This window comes from Nicotiana tabacum, chromosome 7 (genome assembly GCF_000715075.1).
Source record: "Nicotiana tabacum cultivar K326 chromosome 7, ASM71507v2, whole genome shotgun sequence".
Classification (NCBI taxonomy): Eukaryota; Viridiplantae; Streptophyta; class Magnoliopsida; order Solanales; family Solanaceae; genus Nicotiana; species Nicotiana tabacum.
Window position 1 is genome coordinate 126,212,013 of NC_134086.1, and position 23,817 is coordinate 126,235,829.

Here is a 23,817-nt window from a genome sequence, read left to right on the forward strand (position 1 = left end):
CAAATCTCCAAGGCTAACATACTCCGCAAAGGCAACAACAAATACACCACAATCACTGTATAGCACAATTTTTTAAAAATATTTACCAAATGATTAGAAAAAAAAAGAATTAAATGCATAGAAAGAGAGAATAGATTTTTTACAGTGACCCTTCTTTTTGCTGTGGAATCTCTCCAATGATCCACTGAATGTTAAGAGGGTCGGTAACAGGTTTCTCGATGTATGCCTTTGTATTCTTGAAGTTAGTGTCTTTACGCTTCCCATAGAAACCAGTGCATGACAAATATAAAGGGATAATAACAGAAAACTTTTCGACACAAGATTCAACAACTTGATGGTTGCATGAAGAGACCATGGAATCATACGCATAAAGTTGCCTGTCTGCAATGTCGAAAACGACCAACACCCAATGGAATTTTTCTACAATATTGATGGGCATGATGACATAGTCAACTTTATCCCATGCAACATTAGCAAGTAGTCTATACCCCAAAATATATTCTGCAACAACATCTTGGGGTTTAACAACCGAATACTTCTTTTGTGGAGGTGAATTTATGAACTTTTCATAAATTTGTTCCATCCTGGTCTTGAACAAACAATCCGTTGTGGTAAATATGGTCTTGTTATTGGGGTCATACTTGCCTCTTTTCCTCAAGTAATATATTAAAACATCAATGTGTTGCAACCAAAAATAGTTGGCATATAAACATCAAGTCAACTTCAAATAATCTACATAAAACTACATTATAACTACAATTTACTACAAAACAGAAACAAAAAAATCTACAATGATGTCTAAAAACAGCTCTACAATTTAAACTACAAAGTCGACTTCAAACAATCTAAAAATAACTATAATTTATCTACAGTTACTGGGCAAACATGTAACACAACATTTACAATCATGCCCACATTATATCTACATTTTATACTACAATTAATCTTGTAATGTTCTACATAAACTACAAAATAACTACAATTACACTACAAACAGAAAATACAGCAACAAACTATTCTGTCCACAAAATATATATAGAATTTATACTATAAATAATCTTCAAATATGATACATAATCTGAAACCTAAATACAATTACACTAGATACAAGAAAGACAACATTTACAATCATGTTTATATCATATCTACAATTTATACTACAAGTCATCTTCATATATTATAGATATCTATAACATAAATACAATTAAACTACAAAACAGAAGACAAAAATATCTACAAATCATATCTTGGGAATAGACTACTTGATACTTACCAAGTCATTGAGGACTTGTCCGGGGTGAGCCAGGGAAAAGAACCATTCCTTCTTATCAACCTTTTCAACTCCAAGGTCTAACCAAGGCTTAATTTGGTTATCCTTTATGGAAAACGGAGCCTTCCTCCTGTAACAACAAATAAATGTCAAAAAAAAATTGTATATTGAATTAGATATGTAAAAGATAAATGCTGAAATGCAAGTGTCAAATTATGCATTCATACCTCTTTAAACCTTTGTCGCTACAGTGGTATAACCACTTGTTGAAGTTATCTAAAACCTCCGGATCTACATCTTCACCAATAACAGTAGTAAAAGGGTGCTTGAGGTAGAAAATTTTAGGTCCAACCGAGCTGCTGCCCCCAGAACTGTATAGAGGGATAAATGGTGATCGGGCATGCTTTCCCGGATGCCTTGTTCTCCCCGGATGCATAGGTGTTGCATCATCTTGTATGGGCTCGCCAAACTTAACCAACTGGGATAAGTTGTCAGGCAACTCAAAATCATCTAGTGTGACCCCTTCTTCTCAACTCTTGATGCTTCTGAATCACCTAGATCCACATACTGTGTATCTGCACCTTCATTGTCATGTTCCTCAATGACCTGTTTTGTCTGAGCTGCTACTGTCACTCCGTGAATTGGGGACTATGCATTGATCTCTTCCATCACTGTAACACAATTCATATCTTACTTAACAAGAATGTTAAAATTTATAAACAACAAGAAAATATCTCTGAATGACAGTATGATACCTGCTTTGTCTTCATCAGCTGCAACTTGAAAATGTGTATATAAATCACCATGTGCTGGAAGATTTTCTTGACCAACTGCACCTTCAACATGTTCTGTTTTATAATTAAAAATGGTAAATAATACTGGATAATGGTGACTTGAAAGTTGTAGCATATGTGTATCAAAATTGTAGATAATTTGTGGATAAGTGTAGATATGTTATATATATACTAACACAAATTGTAGATACTTTGTAGGTATTTTGTAGATACCTGTTTTGCTGGTGCTGGCCTGCACTTGTTCCCCAATATTAAACTGAAAATGCTGATTGTTCAAGTCTTTTTGTTGGTCATTATTTTTTTGTTGAACTGCCAGCAAACTGAATATTTTATGTCAGTTTGTATATATTTTTTCATACGTCTAAATTGTTTTGCTATAAAAATAAAAGTCAGATCTTACCTTTGCATCATCTTGCACATTTCTACTGTTTATCATTTGCAAAACAGTCTGCACAGACTCATTTATAAACCCTCGAAGGCTATCGGTTCTACAAAGACAGCTTTCCTAAAATCTTCAAGTTTTCCATCAACCTACAAGTTACAATATAGTAAGTTGTTAATTTCATAATATGTCCTAACATACATTCAAAAACATATGCAATTATATATAGATATATATATTGTAGATATTTTGTAGATATATTGTAGATATTTTGTAGATATATTGTAGTTTATATGTATTACCTGCTCAATTCCTTTTTCTAATTTTCTGATCTTCTTAGCAATAGACTCCTTGTCCTCTTCTCCATCTGTTTGTTTGGGTTCCAACGTAGGAGGATCAGCATTGGGAACCTCAGATGTTTGTTTACCTTCTTGAACTTTGTGCTCAATTTTGTCGGGCAAAATCAACACTGCAATCTCTTCTCCAGATTCACCTATTTTGGTAAACTGAATGAGGAAAAATAAATTAGTTTGATCAAGGCAGATAGAATAATTGTAGATATTTTGAAGGTAAATTTATAATCATAAAAAAAGAAACTTTACCTTTATCCACTCAGGCTTTATCATCTTCTTTTCAAAGGCAGCTAACCAAATCTTCCCCTTACTAGCTGACCATCTTAGTATGCGAGGTATTGAGTTAGAACACCTCGTAGCTAGATCAATGCTGACAGTAGAGCAACACTCATAAAGCCATACTTGCAATGCTAGTGAGCATCCCCGTATGAGATAAGAATTTACATACGAATTTAGTCTGTGCCTAACAGATTCCATCATCTGGGTGAAAGATTTAATACTCCATGGGTATGACTCATACTGCCAAGATTCTACCAAATAGAACCTAAAGTGATCTACAAAAGAAGCATGATCTTTGTCCGAAGGACAAATAAAAAATTCTAAAAGATAAAGGATGCACAACTTCACCGCATCCTCATCGTTTACCCAGGATCTAGTGGTTACTATCTGTTTCAAATAAGACTTCTCCACTCTTAATTTGTTAAGAAAATAACTGCTCATTATTTTGCTAACATAAGTGGGAGTATAACCAAAATCGGTAACCTGGGTAACACATCTTAGACCAGTAATTAATGCAAACTCACTCAATTCAAAATTTAATGTTTCACCCTTTAACTGTACAGAAAAATATGATGCATTGGATTTGGTCAATTCATACTTCATCAGAAGATGAATGGCTCGGTTTTGCATGCATATGGTGGGAAGAGATAGTAAGTATCCAAAACATGTCTTTTTAAAAAGCTTCAACCCATTTGAGGATAGAAACTCTTTAATCTGGCTAGAAATGCTAGGATCACACAAAGTGTGGAATCTAAGCACCCCATAATCAACATTATTTGGGGCAAAAAAGTGTCCATTGTGCACAAATAATAAATTATTTCACATTAAGAAAGTGCATAAAAAGGATACATTCATCTACATTTTATCTAAAACATAACTACAAATGATTACATAATATCTACAATTTAAAGCATTTTCTACAAAAAGGCAGCAATAAATGATAACTACAGTTCTGCTTCAAATAGTACAAGTTAACTAACAATATAACTACAAAAAAATACAAAATATCTGCAACAATAAAGGCAAAACATCACAACTACAAATAATCTTCAAAATTAAAACAATTACTCTACACTTGTTTAAAACATGTATAACACAGATTTTACCATCGTAAACCAAACTAAAAAATTAGAAACGAAACTAATAAATGTTTACCTTCACCAATGGTTGGTTCCGAACAATTTTAGGGTATTTTTTTTGAATGTTTCTTCATTTTTGGATTTTTCGAACCAGGAGACACCTTTGCTTTCTTTCATGTTCGAAGATTAGGGACCTCTTCTACAAAGTCGTCGTCTACCAAAATCTCTATTCCTTTTCGTTTGACTTGTTTGCCTGGTGTAGAAGTTTCTCCAACATCTACATCATGTTTTTGTTTGGTTCTCATATTGGCTCTGATTTGTCGGGGAAAAGAACTATGAGTAATCTCCGCAATTGCATGTGGAGATTTGCCTTGCTTTTTGGGTGATTTTGGTGATAATACACCCAAATCAAATGAGGGTATATCAGCTACTGTTGATTTTTTAGGACTTTGTTTCGAAACTTTGTTGTTCTTTATTGATAAACTTCAACTGGAGTAAAATGAGGAACCAACTTTGTTGAATGGTTTCTTCAATTTTCTGTGAATTTAGAGGGAGAATTTGGTTTCAGAAGATGGAAAATAGTAAAAAGAACATGGGTATAGGTAAGCGTGGGTGGGTCTGAGGGGTTAGGAGAGAGAAACGTGGGATGAGTGTGGATACTGGGATATACAAATTCCTTTTATTAAGGAGTAAAAAACGTACAATTAATTATACCCTTAATTAATTATGGTATAGAGTTGGTAATTTAGTATACTAAGTGTAATTAAGTCAAACCTTAAACATTGAGGGTAATAAAGTTTCCTATGTGGCATATGAATGTTCCACAACCTTTTTCTCGAAGAAAGTATCAAATATGAAAGAAATTTATATCTTCTGTAAGTAAAAGCAAATCAATTATGGTAAATATTTTATCATTTCTTCAACTAAAGTAAATCCAAATTTGGGGAGAAAAATTCAAAGCATATCCTAAGACCATCTCCAACCTTACCCAATTTTTTCATAAATGGGGGCAACTTTTGGGGTAATTTAGCTCCAACCCTCCCCCATTTTTGTCCCCAAAATGGGGGATGAATATTGTTCCCTGAAATATGGGGTACACTATTCATCCCCCATTACTATTCATCACTTTTTATTATTATTTTATTATTTAATATTTTAATTTATCTATTTATATATACCTAATTATGTTTATGTAATGTCTTTATAATATTAATTTTACATCTTAATTTTGGTGTATAATTTTGATAAATTAATTTTCGCGCATTTATTATTTTTATGTAAAATTGTAAGTTAATTTTATTATAAGTTATAATTGTACAAAAAATATATAATTATCTCAAAAATGAATGGTATAAAAATATTAGATGTTGCTAAAATTGAAAAGTGAAGATTGAAAATACATTAAATAAAAATACATTAAAATTGGAAATACGTGACAATTGAAAATACATTAATTAAAATACATAAAAATTGAAACTACGGTAAATAGCATAATAACTTAGTAGGGAGCTATGTCGTTTTCAGATACACCAAAATCATTATAGTATTGACTGAATAGGGCTGAGGATTGTTGTGGTTGTGACTGTGGATATTCTTGACTTCTTTTATACATTATTCGTTGTTGTTCTTGTCCCATAAATTCACGATGAATCATATCGACAATAGAATCCACATCCATCATTAAAATTTTATTTTCTTATTTCATTTCTTTTACTCTTAATTTTTTCTTTTGAACAGTCAAAACTTTTTTTTTTTGCCTGGGTTGCATTATTCATCGCCTCACCCATCCGATTATTTTCTGATCGAATTTGTTTAATGGAAATTAAAAAATAAAATTGAAATGAAAGATAATAATATAATATAGAAGAGAGAGAAGAATATAAAAAGTTTGGGAAAAAAATAAAAAATGATTGGAGTAAGTTGTCCCCGAAATAAGGAAATTTTTATTTTGGGATAAAAAATGAGACAAAGGTTGTGTCACTCATTGAATATTGTGTCACTCCCTACCTCCTCCCCCCCCCCCCACACACATATGACACAGCAAACAAATCTGGCCAAAACTCAAAAGCCTCTCCCCCTTCTTCCCGCTTAATCCTAAAAAACCCCAATCCCTAAAACCCAAACAATGAACTCTTCGCAATTTCCAACAAGTAGAGCCCCCTCTTTGTCAATAACTCACCTTCCCTCCGCCAAATCTCATAAAGACCAATAACTATTTTTGAAATCTCCTAACCTGTACTACCGCCAAAAAATCTCCGTACGCTGTTCACTCCAAATTCAAAACTCAAAATATCTTCCTTTCGATCTCCTTGCAGCTGCAGCTGTAGCAATGGAAAATGACCAAAATGAAAGCGAATTACTGAACACTTACTTCACAAATGGCGCAGAAGTTGAGGTTAGCAGTGACGAGGAAGGCTTCCGAGGCGCGTGGTATGAGGGAACAGTCATACGACCCATTTCGAAGAAACTGAGGAGGAATGACGATGAGGATGACAAGAAGCTGCGGGTGTTGGTGGAGTACAAAACGCTGATGGCTGATAAAAAGGGTACACGACGGCTGAAGGAGACGCTGAGCTTAGTTCAGCTGCGGCCGCGGCCACCGCCTGAACGGCGGAGGATATTCAACGTCAGTGAAGAGGTGGATGCTTATCACAATGAGGGATGGTGGGAGGGTGTGGTCATGGAGGTGTTGGGTGATAGTGGTGGGAGGAAGTACTCTGTGTTCTTCAGGGGAACAAGGGACCAGCTGGATTTTGATGAATCCCAGCTACGGACCCACCGTGAGTGGGCCAATGGCAAGTGGACCCCACCACTTGAGCAAGGAGAGGAAGATGAAGATGAAGTTGAAGAGGTATGTTCCTTTTTTATCTCGGACATTCTCATTTCTGTCGAATAATTGAAACAACTTATGGAGGAGGTTATGGAGTTAATGTGAAATCTTATCTGGCTTTTTACTTTTCTTTTGGGTTTGTAAATCCCATTAGGAAGGGTCTTTAGGAAGAGCACACTCCTACCTTTAGGGTTTTTATCACATAGTGATAGCATAGGGTTGCTAATGTGCTTTAGCTCTCCATTTACCTCGAATGAAGCTGAGAAAATTAGATTACAAGAAACTCTTTCCGGATTGTTGTGTTTTTTGAACAGCTTATTGGATTACCGAGTATGTGAATTTGCACTCAATTACCAGAAGAAAGAAATGTTTGTGGGACCCAAACTATGAACTGGTGTGGGTAAAAAATTAGTCTCATGGAATTCGGAGGTGCACTTCTTACAGTTTCTGCTACTTTTGGTCTATTTTTGTTGTTTGGTGCAGTTTTCTGAGGTGCAATTCTGCTATTTTTGGTTTATTTCTAGTGTTTGGGGCAATTTTTGGTGTTGCAGATTCTGGAATTTTGTAAGGACCTTCCTGTAAAAGGAGAGTTGTGACAAGTTTGAGATGTGAGAATAAAAGGAGATACAAAGGCATTTCCTGTAAACATTGGGTTAATGTTTACACCAGGGATGCCTTGAACCTATATTTGTATGCCCTTGTTATGGATGAGTTAGCCAACAGTATAAAGAATGAGGTTCAACTATGCATGCAATCTGCTGATGATATTGTGTTAATCCCACAAAGCTTCAAGGAGATCAACTAAAAGGTATGAAGTATAATAAACACTACTGAGAGTAAGAGTTTTAGCATAACTAGAAATAAGACTTAATACCCTGCACACACAGGATTGGACATCTAGACTAGTATAACATATATGGGGGCTTAACATATTAGGAAACACATTGATGAGTTTGGCTCTGATAACATATTAAGAAAATTGATCATGGACCTAACTAATCTCGAAATTTAGCTCATAATGTAAGGATTGCTCAAGACTATGTAAAGAGATAATATTCTATTTCGTCAATCAATGTGGGATCTAGTAGGTAAGTTTTATAAAACAGTTATGAGACAGTAATATTATATAGGGGAGGGGTGAATGTGGGCCTCGAAAGCCTAATTTCAACAAGATGAATATTGTATAAATGCGATATTAAGATGATATGCAATTATATGGAATTGGAAAAGATATGAAATAATCACGTCTGATGAGGACTGAAGCTCTTCCAACTACTTATCTTGGTTTCACCTTGGCGCTTCCAATAAGGATTAATTAGCATGGAGTCCGAGACTTGAGAAGAGGCTAGTAGCATGGAAAAAGAGGTACCTTTCGAAAGGGAAAGAGACTATTAATTAAGAGCACTATGTCAAGCATTTAAAGTACTTTATGTCATTGCTTCACGCTAGGGCTGTGCACGGAACGGATTGGATCGGATTTAGCCTATTTCGGATTCGGATTTCGGATTTCGGATTCTAAAAAGGGCAATCCGAATCCGATCCGAATTAACATTGGATTGGATCGGATTTTAAACTTTGGATCGGATAATTTTTCGGATTGTCACAAAAAATTTCAACAATTTAAAGTTCATTCGGTGTCTCTATCTCATCTTCCACCTACCAAACCAAACAAAAAAATCAAAATAAAATCAAAAGTTGAAGAATAGAACATGAAATAGACATAAAAGACAGAAGAGAAGAGAAGGGAGGCGGAAGAAAGAGACATAAAATCAAAGTAAAATCGGAAGCTTGAGTCATTGAGACTCTTTTAGTCTTCACTAAAGAGAAGAGAGGTGCAAGAGAGGCGGAAAAATCTAAGTGAGTGAGGGTGTGTGTGAAAAATGAATAAGCATAACCCTAAAATTTTAGTGTGTATTTATATAGGTACATATAATTTCGGATATCAGATCGGATCGGATTAAAATCATACCAATCCGAATCCAATCCGAAAATCCGAAATTTCATAAAACACAATCCGTATCCAATCCGAAAATCCGAAATTTGAAATCCGAAAATCCGAAATAGAGTGGATCGGATCGGATTTCGGATATCCGATCCAAATGCACAACCCTACTTCACGCACCAGCCAGCGTCACAGGTAAATCGAAAAGGCTCTAAAGGAACTTTTCATGGAATCAACAACTTAGGATAGGAAGTTTCACTTAGTCAGTTGGGAGAATGCTACATTTCTGAAGCAATGTGGGAATCTTGAAAATATTTTTGAGTTTTCACTTATTAGGATGGTCACGAAGACTCGGTAACAAGGAACCCGCTCTATCAAATGAGGTGATAGGAGAAAGTATGGAATTGTTGAAGGGGGTTGGAGGATTTAAAATATCATACTTCTATTTGGGTGTGAATTTGGAGTAGTATTATGAGAGGATGGGAAGATTTCATCGAAAACATAAGCTTCAGGGTTGGAGATTGAAGTAGCATAAGTTTTTGGAGTCACAAACGGTATGAAGAAAAGAGGTTGAAACTCACATTCCCGAATATCTACAGTACCTCAAATAAGAAGGAAATGATAGTACAACGATATGTAGACTACATGAGGGGGGGGGGCTCTATTTGGGCATAAAGGTCAAGAAGAACTTCAAGAATAGGAAGTAATTGAATTCGAAGTTAAGGTGTCAAGGGGCCGGGCCGGGTAGGTTGGGGGTAGAGGAAAAGGGAACCGTCCAGTTTCGGTACCGGGCCGGTTTCCGTTTATCTTTTACTGGTTCCGGGCTTCCCCGGTGCTAAATTTAAACGGAACGTTTCTGGGCCTAATGGGTCGGGTCGGGCCTTTTAAAAAAAAATTTGTATAGCAATCTTAATTTATATTAAGATAAAGTAAAAATATTAAACACTAAAAACTAACGTATAAAAAGAATATTTGAATAAATTTCAAAGGTTTTAAAAACCTTATATTTGAAAAATTCATTACGAATTTAAGAGTATACAACGAACATGAAAAAAATATAACTTATGGTATAAGTCGTATACTTGAGTGTTGATAACTTGATATGTAAAGATTAAACTTCAAAGACTTTCATTTCAAATTTTCATTGCATAATAATACTTCAAATTAATCTAACAAACTAAAACATTAAGCCTAAATAAGTCTAATAATTTTAAAATAACACAAATTGTCTCAAATCAACTTAAATGCGAATTTTTGGAGGACGATCAAGACAACTTTTCATATGCCTCCTTAAACAGCCTATTTCCTCCAACTTTCGATGAACATTTGAGACTCGACCACGGTTCTTGCACTTTACTTTGTGAACGTCTTCATTTTCTTCTACCACCTCAAAGTGTTCCCAAACATATGAGCGCACTCTAGAAGCATCGGACATGATTTAACTTGAATTGAGAATTTGGGTTTGAGAATTGAGAGATGAGTGAAGAAATGAAGAAGAGGAGGGGTCTATTTATAGTTTTTCAAAGAGCTAAATTAGTAAATAATAAAAGTGTTATTTTTGAAAAACAAATTCCAAAAAAGGGCTATTCTTGCAAATTAGCCGTTGGACAACGGTTAAAATGGCAGCTGACCGTTGCCAACGATCAACTTTACAAAAATAAAATAACATAAAAAATTGAACTAGCCTTTGAACTGGTCCGGTTAACCGGTTCCCAAATAACTTGACCTTAACGGGTCGTATCGGTCCAGTTAACCGGTACCAAAATTCTACCTGACACAGGCCGGTTCCCGTCCCAACCCAGCCCTGCCCGGCCCCCTTACTACCGGAACCGGGCCGGAACCGGGCCAACCCGCCCCGTTTGACACCTTTAATTCCAAGAGGAACTTCAAAAGTGAGAAGTTGAATTCCAAGGCTTGATTGAAATACTTTACAAGCATATTACGTTCATGCTAGTCAGGTCCACGGAGGTGGGGGTGGGAAGAGAGGGATTATTTCGTATAGTCATGTTATCATAATCTTTTGGTGGAGGAGGAGTTGGATTTTCCATGCTTATTGGTTTGGATTCTCAGGGCACCAGGAAAGATGTGTCCTTTTACTTAGTTGACGACGAGGGGGGCTATATTGACAGTCAAGAATTTGAGAATTGGAACTTTGTGTCCTTTTACTTAGTTGACGACGAGGGGGGCTAAATACGAAAGTTGGTGCTTTATGTGCAAATATTCAGATAAATATGTCGACCACAGTGAATTGGAACTTTGTAGACATAGGGGCATTGAACGGCATTCGAGTGAATCAGTTTACACTTCTTGGATATGGTGTTGTACTGTTGTTATTTTCAGCTGATCAAGGGTAACTTGGAAGCTCAAAGAAATCTGTTTGTCACTTCTTCAAAAAAAGAAGCATGTTTCTCACCTTTCTCAAGTTCTCATCCTAACAGTTGCCGGCAAGCCCAGCTGAGCAGACAACATGCTGCAAACTTGAAAGTGGATTAGGTTATGCAGACTAGTTCGATATTGCTTATGATAGGGTTACCACCCGCTTTCTCCATTTTCTTCTTTTTGTTTCTAAAAAGAATTTTGACCTTCATCTCCTAATGTGGAAACCTTTTCCTATATATTGTTATCTACGTTGGAACTCCTCATTCATCTTGATGTAGCTCTTCAGTAGTAACTTATGGTATGGATAATTCGTTAAATCCTTCAAATTATACCCAAACTTGTTAAGTCAAATGAATCCGTTGCGAATACTTGTACGTTGTACCTGTATGAATACATACTTGCACCAGAATCGGTGTAACATAGGTGCTTTCCTCCCGCTAGATAGAGCGGAGATAACTCATGGAAAAGAAAACCTTCCCAATTGAGCTTAAATTTTTATTCTGTTTAGTTGTGATTAATTCCATCGTTCATCATATGTGGAACATTATTGAAAGCAAGTAGCAGTAGTACGAGATGACTTTGCAAGTATATAGGGGGATATAAATGGTATTATCATTGATAAAATAATTATTCTAACCCAAGCTTCAATAATCTCTTGTGACCAACCTAGCTTTAGCATAGATGCACTAAACACACACGGCCAAAAACAAAACGGGAGCTGGAGGAATGTTTCTCTCCCCACTTATTTTGACTTTGGCATGAAATGCAGACACTTGCTTCTACTGATATTAAACCTAGCAACGACGCAGCAGAAAATTTCAGCGAAGGGTCATTAGTCGAAGTCAGCAGTGATGAAGAAGGTTTTGAGGGTGCTTGGTTTACTGCAACTGTTGTTAAGCTATTAGATAATGGTAACTACCTGATAGAGTATCAGAACTTAAGAAATGACGATGATACCGCATTTTTGCAAGAAGAAGCTGATCGTTTGTATGTACGACCACGTCCACCTGATATTGGACCTTTTAAAAGCTTCAAAGTCCTTGAAGAAGTGGATGCTCTATACAATGATGGCTGGTGGGTAGGTGTGGTTTCTAAAGTTCTTAAAGGGCAGAGATACAGGGTTCAGTTTAAGGGGAACAATGAGGAGTTGGAGTTTAATCATGCTGATTTAAGGCTGCATCTGGACTGGATTAACGGAAAGTGGGTCACACCTTCCCAGGTACAGTTTTCTGAATGACTGAATTAAAAAAAATCATGAATTAGATTAATTTTTTTGCATGGAAGACCATGCATTTCTGTCCTGGGAAAAGATCATCTATAGTGAATTCTTGTATTGTTATGTGACATATTGCTGTTTTTGAAAATATATTATATATATATAAAATAAACTGGAAATTAGAACTGATAAGGTTTCAGCGTTTAGGTTGAGAAACTTTTGGTTCTCTCCTCTGTGACCAATTAGAATGAAACCCAATATGAGCTCCGCCAGACCTTATTAACTGTCATTGTAATTCATACATTTTGGTTATGAGACAGAGTACATTATCTTAGTACAAAATCCTAGATCCTTTCACGCCAAGTTCCTGATCACCACACTATATGTGAAGGATAAAGAGAACCCTGTTGGATCCAAAGCTAGCTGCCATGGACTGCAATCCTCTTGTCCTGTATGGTACTTGTTCATACACATTTGGTTACTTCTTCTTGCACTAGCTGATAGCCACTAGCCCTTAAGAGTTTTTGTAATGCGCTTCTATGTCATGACAGTTTGTTGAGATTAGGTATGGCACAATACCCGGACTAACATTTTCTAAGAGAGATTTGGTGCTTGAATGTGAATTGTGAACTAGACTAATACTTCGATGCATGTATAAACTCCTTGGCTAACATCATTATTTTAAAGCTATTAACATACGACTTAGTTGTGTTGTATCTTACATTCAATTGACCAATATTGACAAACTTCTTGATTTTTCCAGGCGTTGAAGTGATCTTCGAGAAATTACAGTGTTGGGAGATTTGCAATGTGGATTTGTAGTGTAGCTTCTAAATGGTATATTGCTTTACTCTTAATCGTTTTTTCATAATTTATCTTGTAATGAAGCAGTATTATTGTGGTGTGATAGAAATGTACGTTAGATACATACTTTTCTTCCCTGTCTGAGTAGGAAAATCCTCAATTTGGTATCAATAGTATATTCTCAGAGCTTTATTGTTGTGGCCTAAAAATTGGTTTTTGGCTTGTTGATTCTAATGGTTTCCTTAGTGTGAAATTTCTAGTTTCTAGTTTATCTTCAAAAGTGGAGAGGCTGACCAAATTTTGTCTTGAGGTGTTCATCCCAATATGCATGGGTAGGCTTTAAGCAGTTTACACCAATTTCGTTTAACTTGTTCACAAACCAAAAACATTCCCTTTGATTTGTATTTCTTCGGAATTTCATTTTGATGATCCATCCCACCAGCATAATCTATCCTGAAAATTGCCCTTGTAGGTAATCTTGTTAGTCAGTTCATGCATAGGACCCATTATTCCCTCCTTAAAGCCATAAAAAATGTATGTAAACTATATGCAATCATTTGGTCCCCAGTCTCCTCATATCATATCCTAGCCTGTTCTTTTCAACATGCATTTATGCAATGTTGTGCTACTTTGTTGCTAATTTAGTGTTTCATATGTAATCTATTCCCATTGAGGTTGATTCAAAGCACTTTATTTTTTTTGAGAATGAATTTTCAAAGCACTTTATTAAGTGCAGTATGTTTTAAAGTTGAGCCATATCTAATCTCTCTTTATCTTTGTCTGTAGGTTTGACGGATAGTGTGATTTTGCTTAGGATTGTAACTTGTTGGGAGCCTCCCCCCAATTACTCAAGGCCTCCCATGAAAATAGTAGCTTGTACGTATTCTACATAGGATGTGTTCCTGCTTGGATTTAAAAAAATTGTCCCAGCAAGCATATGAAATGAACTATGTACTCCTTCAAGGTAAAACCTTCAGGTCTCTCCATGTCCTGGGATTTTGTTATCTTAACTTCACTTGTGTGTGTTGTTGTGTAATGTAAGCCAAGTCTATGGATAATTTTAGTTGTTGCAAACTTCTATACCCCTGGTAAAGTGATTGCTAAAGTAATCACTTCATATTGGTGTTCCCCTCCCACACAGCCCACTCAAAAGAAAAGAAAACAAGAGAAAAGACATGAAAGGTGAGAGATTGGCATATTGCTATTACATAATTGAAGGTTCCAAAGGAATGAGCCTTGTATGAGTAATGCTGCATTTGAGAAGGGAAAAATGATAGTACTGCAATTTCATTGAATTGAGAAGGCAAGATGAGATGTGTATAATAAGAAGTTCCCACTTCTCAGTTGGATTGCAACTCAAACCACTTCACTACTGCTGAAGGGAGTACAATCTAGGTATCTTTCTCGCATACTGGTTGAGTTTGCATGAAGGGGAACCTTGGCGTAACTAGTAAAGTTGCTGCCATGTGATGGGAGGTCACGGGTTCAAGCCATGGAAACAGCCTCTTGCATAAATGAGGCGTAAAGTTGCGTATAATAGACCCTTGTGGTTCGGCCCTTCCCCGGACCCTGCGCATAGCGGAAGCTTAATGCACCGGGCTGCCTTTTATACTGGTTGAGTTTGATCCCTAGAGATTACTACAACAGAAAAAATTCTCCGTATGTATTACTCCTATGATTGTAGTTCTTTCTTTGTTGATGTATTGTCAACTAAGAAGTTAATAGAACAATTATAAGTTATAACCGAACGAATAAATTACAAATAATGCACATCAACCGACAGGCTACCAAAATATATGATATACTCCTATATCACAAGCTAAAGGTTTGATCACGGCCTCTTGATTACGAGATCTTAGCCTATAAGTTAATTGAACTTTGCGTCCCAATAAATATGTCAAAAGTTCAAAACTATCACTCAATTAGCATTACCTCTTTCCTTTCCATAATTAGCATTATTCTCAATAAGACAATAACCAAGAGTTATATCGTAATTTACTTTCTGTACGAGCTACTTTTATCCTCTTATTTTCCCTTTTCCAAGAAATTTCTTAATCTTCGGATTCTTTTTATTATTATTTGTACGATAATTCTAATTCAGGAAGCTGATCAAATTTTGGACAACTAAAACGTAGCGCATTGATAAAGTTTATATCAAGAAAGGTACTACCTTTTTGGTATATTTCAAGAAGAAGACTGATTTGCCCATGTCTTTTTGAGTTACGATACAATTGTTAGGTAAGTAATAAATTTAGGACATCTACTTCAAGTCTAAGCAACTTTATTCTATTCGATCTGGTTACACGTATCCATCTTTCTTCATTTTTTTTTTTTATACGATTGCAACTATTTCTTCTACTCTTTTAAATTTCTTGCCGAGCTCAACTTTTTCAGCTACCAACATATATAAATTGTGTTCTTGACACAGTCGACTCTCTAGGAATGCCTGTCTAACTTGAGAATTAAGACTTTTCATGGCCATTATATGAAGTTGAAAGGCAGGAAAGACCAAGACAAGTAAGATTAGATGACATTTATAGAAACCTATGCTAGCTTATAAGTACAGTAATTATTAACTTCTATATCAAATCTTTCTATCTAAGTAGAAACAGAATTTTCTATAATCATTTAATTAGAAGGATTGAATAATTGGATACCAGCTGAATCTGATTGGCCACTACAAATTTAAAAATGAAGGAAAATTCTGAGAAATCTTTTCATTGTGATTTTTTTTTTTTGTTATTCATTTATAAATATTGCCTCATCTCAAATTATGCCCCATTTATAAGTTTTTTCAGCAAGCCGATAAGTTAGAAAAAGATTGCATATAACATGTGGTTTAAAATATAATGTCATTGCTTATATCTGGCAAAGTTGGGGTTTAAGCAAGAAAAGAGGCGGCAAGTACACAAATAGTGCTATCTAGAAATTAATCAATACTTTGTGCAATTTTTAACTAAAAATTTCAACTTCATAATTCTTAAATAGCTGCCATTTAAAGTTGTCACCGGGTATCATTTCTATAGAAAAGTCTTATGGCTCATCCATGTAAGACAGGTAGAGACGAGGAAAGGCATATTATTCAATGAAATACTTCGATTAGTGGAAAAATAAGCATAGTTCCACAGATTCTCGAATAAGATGTCATGATCTTCTCAAGAATATACGGTCAAGACTCAAGATTTAAGTTTATTGTCACCAAATTGAACGAGGAGAGGATATAATTAACTATAATTAACCACTTGAGTACATCAAGATGGATAATCATCATCCTCAACTTAAGTAGTACAACAACTTTTTGAACAAAATAAAACTTTCCCTCATCATAAAATGAAACTTCTTTCTTTCTTTCTTAATCAATAAGCAAAGATAATTGGATTAATTAGTGCAAGCAAACAATAATTTTCTTACACCTCTTTCACTTCCACTGCAGCAGCAATCACTTCTTTGTTCTCCTTGTTCACAACTTCATTCACTTCTTCTTTGACTTCTTCTTTCTTAGGCACATCAATCTCAAAAGCTGACACAGGAAAAGTCCTAGAAAGTCCAGATGTAGCCTTGAAATGGATTTTTCCAGTTGGTGGATCATCCACACAGATTTCAGTAAGTGTTAGCCACATAAGGAGCTCTTTAGCTTTAACCCCAGTAAGTTTCTTGATCTTGTTTTGTTCAACAATGGCTGTCACTTCAGCTCCATATTGAACCTGCCTTCCAATTTTCTCAAACTTATGCTCAGTTTTTTTCTTGGATTTGAGCCAAACAAATCCTGTATCCTTCACATAGCCACATTCTAACATGTCTTGCATGGGAAGTAGGCCATTTGGTAAACCCATTTCTGTTAGCAAGAATTTGGACTTTTCTTGGCAGATATCATTTCCAGTGTAGAATTCTGAGGCACTGGCCCTGATCTCATCTGTCACTAGAGACATTTTTGCAAATTTTTTGGGTTTTGGCTTACAATTTTTGTTATAAAAGAGATGGTGTGGAATGAGATGGAACGAAAATAGAGGTCCTAATATATAGATGGGAATATAATCATTTACCCTTGTCTTTTGCTCATATTTCTCAAATGCCCTTACAAATAAATCAAGGTCGAACAAAAATGGTAAGTTTAAGGGTCATCCATGTCTAAGCAAGCGTTTTGACCATAATATTTGGAAGTTTTTTTTTCTTTTCAAATATGTGTTTGTTTATAGAATTAATTTTTTTTTTTTTTTTTTGAGATTTTGAACACCAAAACTTCAAATCCCAAATATAGCTTAAGACCTCTTTTTGGGCCAAATCATAACCATTTGGGACTTTTTAGCTTGGAAAAAAAAAAAGAATTTTTTAACATGTCAAAACTTGCCCCAAGATTCATGTCCAAACAATTACATATCAAACTTCACCCAAATAAGCTTTTTCAAAAAATATTTGGGAATTTGTGTCCATATTTGAAAATCTATGTCCAAACAGGTCCTAAATGAAAATTTGACAATATTATAATATAAGAGTAACCAAAAACTTGGCATTCTAATTAAAATTTAAAGTGTATAAAATTATGCACACAAATTAATCCTGATAATTACATGGACCTAATTTTTTAATTAACAAAACAAACTTCCATCTACTCTAGTTAAAAAGTGGAGTAGTGATTATCACTTATGTAAAATGACAAATATTTCAAAACCCTTTATTGTGCTGATATTGTTTTACCCTTCGGAATGCAGTCCATTAAGAGACGACTAGAAACTATTTTGATATCAAACAATCCAAACATATGTATGAGAAAACTACATAGGTGAAAATAACCGAAAATTAGTTTTAAAATCATCTTCTATTCCTTTTAAATTACTAAAGAGTAAGGACATTTATATATGAATACAAATTCTTTTTATGTAATACTAATTTATTTGGCACGGACTTGTTTGCTATATAACTATTCCATCCGGTCCACTTTAATTAATTTTTTGGTTATTTTCACATATATTAAGAAATTCATATTTTATCATTAATTAATAATAAAATTGACTATATTAACCTTATTTTGTTCATTGAAAATATAAAGTATACTCCTAGGCTCTTTACTCTAAGGACAACTTTGAAAAAAAAAAGTTAATTAATTATTAATATTTGAGAAAATCAAATATTGTGGACCACAAATAAAGGCCAAAAAATTAATTAAAGGGTATCATAAGAAGATGTTAATTATTTAGGGCATTTAGCGGTAGTCCACCAAAAAATTGGAAAAGGGTTATCAGAGCATTGAAAAAAATGGTCCGACTATGAAAATTGGAAAAGGTGTGGTGCAACCTGCAAATATTAAATAAATAAATAGGGGGTTGTGAACATTTAATGCAGAAATAAAAAGCAGTTGGAAGGAGTAAGTGATAGCAACTATCCATCTGTAATGTAGTTGGAGAGGGTTAACCTATTCTGCTGGAAGAATCTAACACCATCCCTATTTAATTTTATAGGCCTATCTTTGACGCAGTAAATTAAGCCATGGCTAATCTTTCAATCAATGTCAACTACTACATTCACACCAAGAACCAAATCAAAACATCTGCACCTCCATTCCTCTACCACCCTTGGAAAAAAGAAAAGAAAAGAAAATAAGGAAATGTTATGTTTACCAAAATTGTTTTACTAGAAAAATGTTCTTTCAAGTTTATGTTATGACTATCAAAAGAGGGGTTAGTGCACCCGGAAACTTCGGAAAAAATTTCACATATATTTATAAATGTCTTCAAGAAATAGTCAGATATTAGGATAGGTTTTCGTACCAATTTTTATGAGTATTGATAAATTTATATTGAATATCATGGTATTGTTGATGTTTAAACGTTGCAGAATAATAACTGGGTGTGTACTGTAAAATTAGTTAGTGACAGTCGGACGGATCGGATGAAGAGATGACATGTGGAGCTGAAGACAAGTATGATGTGAGTCAGCAAATGGTCAATACCGGTTGCCAGTATGTGTCCAGCACTGGATGAGTCTCGAAGGCAGGGTAGCCGACGACAAAGGTTCAAAGTATTGACATCGGGCAACATTCAATGAGAGAATATCTGCATTTATAACCAACCTTATGCAGCCAACCAGCCATCAATGACAGTTTTATTCTCATTCATGAGGAGTTTGGGTTGAGGATCCTGTCTCCCTGAATAGAGCTATAAATAGAAGAATTAACATCCATTGTTTAAAAAAAAAAGAGAAAAAAGCATTATGTACACATAAAAGCTATACTTTGCTCTCATTTTATAACATTGTTCTCAATCTTTATTCTTGAACATCGTTCTCACTTTTGCCACAGAAAGGCTAAGTTCATAGCCATGCTTGTATCCTTTAATTTTATTTCATATTCTTGTTTCTGTTTTTATTTATTTCGTACTGTAGGATAAAATCGGTTCATTTGTCTATAAATTACGTTACAAATTTAACTATATCGTTTTACAGGTAAATAGGGAGGGGATTCACATCTACAATATTTAGAGGATTTGGTTTAAAATTGGTAGGCACCCACCCGACTAGAGGAATAGATAAATTAATTGAATTCAAATTTAGGTTTGAATTTTATCTTACTCTAATCGTTCGAAGGACGAACGTATTCCTTTATTCCTTGTTTGACGTCTAATATTTCGAAACTGTGAACTATTGTATTCTTTGCCGGTAAGCTAATCTTTATTCCTTTATATTCCAACTTTTACATATAGTACATAGTTCTTATAAATGTCATTGATGTGAAATAATATCCAACTAAAACCTCTTCAAAAAATAAATAACCTTCAAAGGCTTACAGTAGAATGAGATCAAGAATCGTTGGAATGACGATAGTACTGATCCAACTGGAATTTTGCACCGACAGATAATAATTGGAGTAATATCTTTATAATAAAAACGACATCAATCCTAGAAAGTGTTGGGAATAAACTCGCACAGAAATAATATTCACGGTAATAAAAGCGGAATAATAATGTAGCACCGAGATACGGTAATTAACAAGAATAAAAGAGTAACAACGACACCAAGATTTTTACGTGAAAAACCCTTTTAATAAGGGAAAAAACCACGGCCCCGATAGGAGCAACTGATATCACTATAGTAAGGAATTTTTACACTTTGTAGGTCCGAGTAAAATACTCCAAAAACCACTACAACACTCAAAAGAAATAACCCTATTTTTGATATTCCCACCTCACTACAATATCGCGCACTCTCTATTTTTCTCACAGACTATTTTCTTATACCCTGTCTGTGAAACCTCACTCTTTCTTTCTCTCTTTGTTGGTGTGAAGAAATGAGAGTTGAAACTCTCCTTTTATAGCCAAAATTTCACTCTCTAAAGCCTACAATATTTGAAAATTTACACACACTTTTCACAATTCAACAAAGTTGGCTACCAAACCAAAGAAATTCAACAAGGTTGGCTACCAAACCAAACTAGTTCAACAAGGTTGGCTACCTAACCAAACCAAGTCAACAAGGTTGGCTACCAAACCAAAGAAACTTTTATTAGGTACATGCCTAATACTTCTTCAATGAGATGGACATCATCAATCTCCCCTCCAGTCTCATTCATCTAGAGGAGGTAGCACTGTCTTCTAGTTTGAGTGCATGCCGACAAGTTCTTTGCATAGCTCGAACTTGTTCCTTAGTACCACCTTGGTCAGCATATCTGCGGGATTCTCACTTGTAGAAATCTTCAAGACTTTTAGAGATTCATCATCTACCATTTCTCGAATCCAATGATATCTCACATCAATGTGTTTGGTCCTTGCATGATACATAGAGTTCTTGCTAAGGTCTATTGCACTTTGACTGTCACAATAGATGACATACTCTTTCTGATGCAATCCAAGCTCTTGAAGGAACCGTTTGAGCCATACCATCTCCTTGCCAGTTTCTATAGCGGCAATGTACTCTGCTTCAGTTGTTGAAAGTGCAACACACTTCTGCAACTTAGACTGTCATGATATAGCTCCCCCTAAAAATGTAAACAAATATCCAGTAGTGAATTTTCTGTTGTCAATGTCACCTGCCATATCAACATCTGTATAGCCCTTCAAGATTGGATCAGATCCTCTAAAGCACAAACAATCTCCCGTGGTACCTCTTAGGTACCTGAGTATCCACTTGGCTGCTTCCCAATGTTCCTTTCCAGGATTTTCAAGAAACCTGCTGACAACACCAACTGCGTGAGCAATATCAGGTCTAGTACATACCATTGCATACATTAAGCTTCCGATTGCTGAAGAATAAGGAACTCTAGCCATGTTCCCTTTCTCTTCCACTGTTGTAGGACACATCTTTTTGCTCAACTTTAGAAGACTAGCAAGAGGTGTGCTGACTGGCTTAGCATTTTTCATGTTGAAGCGTTCTAGTACACGTTCAATGTACTTCTCCTGAGATAGCCACAACTTTCTACTTGTTCTCTCTCGAACTATCTTCATCCCTAGAATTTGTTGTGCTGGGCCCAAGTCTTTCATATCAAATGACTTGGACAGATCTCCCTTCAACTTTGCTATCAGCCCCTTGTCTTTTCCTACAATTAACATGTCATCCACATACAACAACAATATAATAAAGTTATTCTCAGAAAATCTTTTGAAGTATACACATGGATCAGAATAGGTCTTTAGGTATGTTTGACTTTTCATGAATGAGTCAAACTTCATGTACCACTGCCTTGGTGCCTGCTTCAATCCATAAAGACTTTTATTCAATTTGCACACCATGTGTTTCTTTACAGCTACTTCAAATCCTTCTGGCTGCTCCACATAAATCTCCTCTTCCAAATCTCCATGAAGAAATGCAGTTTTCACATCCAACTGCTCCACTTCAAGATCTAGGCTAGCTGCTAAGCTCAAAATTGTTCGAATAGAAGTCATTTTGACAACAGGTGAGAAAATTTTGTCAAAATCAATACCTTTCTTCTGTTCGAAGCCTTTAACCACCAATCGAGCTTTGTATCTGACCAGCTTGCCATTTCCATCTTTCTTGAGTTTAAAGACTCATTTGCATTTGAGTGGTCTTTTACCCTTTGGAAGTTCAACCAGCTTATAAATGTCATTTTTCTGTAGAGATTTCATCTCTTCTTGCATAACTTTCATCCACTGCTTCTTTTCTGGATGGGACAACACCTCCTTAAGACTTTCTGGCTCCCCCTCATCACTGATGAGGACATACTCTGTGGAAGGGTACCTGTATGACTCTGCCCTTGGCCTCTCTGATCTCCTCAGAGGTTGAGGTTGTTCTTCTCTCTGAGTGGGGTGCTCCACTTCCTCGACACCTTTATCAAGTTGCTCCCCCTGCTCAATAACCTCACCAGGTTGCTCCCCCTGCTCGGCAACCTCGTCGGTCGTACTTTCTACACTTGTGGGATTGTTATAAGTAGAAGGAATAGTAAAAAGGTTAGGAATTATACCATTCTTCGCCTTTTCTAACATATCGGCAGCAGTTCCAACTTCACTTTCTCGGAAGACTACATCTCTGCTTCTGATGACCTTCTTCTTTACAGGATCCCACAATCTGTACCCGAACTCTTCATCTCCATATCCGATAAATATGCAGGGAACAGATTTATCATCCAGCTTTGTTCTCTGCTCTTTTGGTACATGTGCAAAAGCTCTGCAACCGAACACCTTCAGATGCGAGTAGGACACCTCCTTGTTGGTCCAAACTCTCTCTGGGATGTCAAACGCCAATGGAACTGATGGACTCCTATTGATCAGGTAATAGGTTGTCTGAACTGCTTCACCTCAGAATGACTTAGGCAGTTTAGCTATTCTAAGCATGCTTCTCACTTTCTCCACAATGGTGCGGTTCATCCTCCCGGCTATGCCATTGTGATGCGGGGTTCCAGGAACTGTATTTTCATGTCTGATCCCGTGACTTGAATAATACTCTTCAAATTCCCTTGAAGTGTACTCACCTCCATTGTCACTTCGGAAACGCTTCAGCTTTCGACCCGTCTCCCTTTCTACTAGAGCATGAAACTTCTGAAAAACTTGCAACACCTGATCTTTGGTTTTCAAAATATAAACCCATAATTTTCGTGAAGTATCATCAATAAAAGTAACAAAATATTTGTTACCGCCCATTGATTCAATTTCCATTGGGCCACAAACATTAGAATACACTAAATCAAGTATATTCAATTTTCTTTCAGACGATGTCTGAAATGAGACTCTATGTTGCTTATCAAATAAACAGTAGTCACAAGGTTTTACTATTGTACCTTTGGCATAAGAAATAAGTGATTTCTTGGCAAGAATATGCAATCCCTTCTCGCTCATATGACCCATTCTTTTGTGCCACAAATCTGCAGAAATCTCATCTTGTGCCGCGTTCAATTCACCTTGGCATATTTCTGCATTTGTCCTGTACAACATGCCACGAGCAACTCCCTTTGCAATCACCAATGATCCTTTAGTGAGTCTCCACTTTTGATTTGCAAAATAGCTCTCGTATCCATCTCGGTCTAAAGCAATTCCTGAGATCAAGTTCA

The 23,817-nt window shown here is 35.7% G+C and overlaps 2 protein-coding genes across 2 annotated transcripts; one reads left to right on the forward strand and one right to left on the reverse strand.

Moving 5' to 3' along the window:
* The first annotated feature begins 6,205 nt into the window (after window positions 1-6,205).
* Window positions 6,206-14,386, forward strand: LOC107830650 (protein AGENET DOMAIN (AGD)-CONTAINING P1). Its single transcript, XM_016658272.2, has 4 exons — window positions 6,206-7,008; window positions 12,078-12,527; window positions 13,288-13,361; window positions 14,115-14,386. Exons 1-3 carry the CDS (start codon window positions 6,487-6,489, stop codon window positions 13,297-13,299), a joined length of 984 nt encoding a protein of 327 aa, XP_016513758.1. The 5' UTR covers window positions 6,206-6,486; the 3' UTR covers window positions 13,300-13,361; window positions 14,115-14,386.
* A 2,106-nt stretch (window positions 14,387-16,492) lies between these two features.
* On the reverse strand, window positions 16,493-17,329 carry LOC107830651 (uncharacterized). Its single transcript, XM_016658273.2, has one exon. The coding sequence runs from the start codon at window positions 17,255-17,257 to the stop codon at window positions 16,736-16,738; it is 522 nt and encodes a 173-aa protein (XP_016513759.1). The 5' UTR covers window positions 17,258-17,329; the 3' UTR covers window positions 16,493-16,735.
* Between the last annotated feature and the right edge of the window lie 6,488 nt (window positions 17,330-23,817).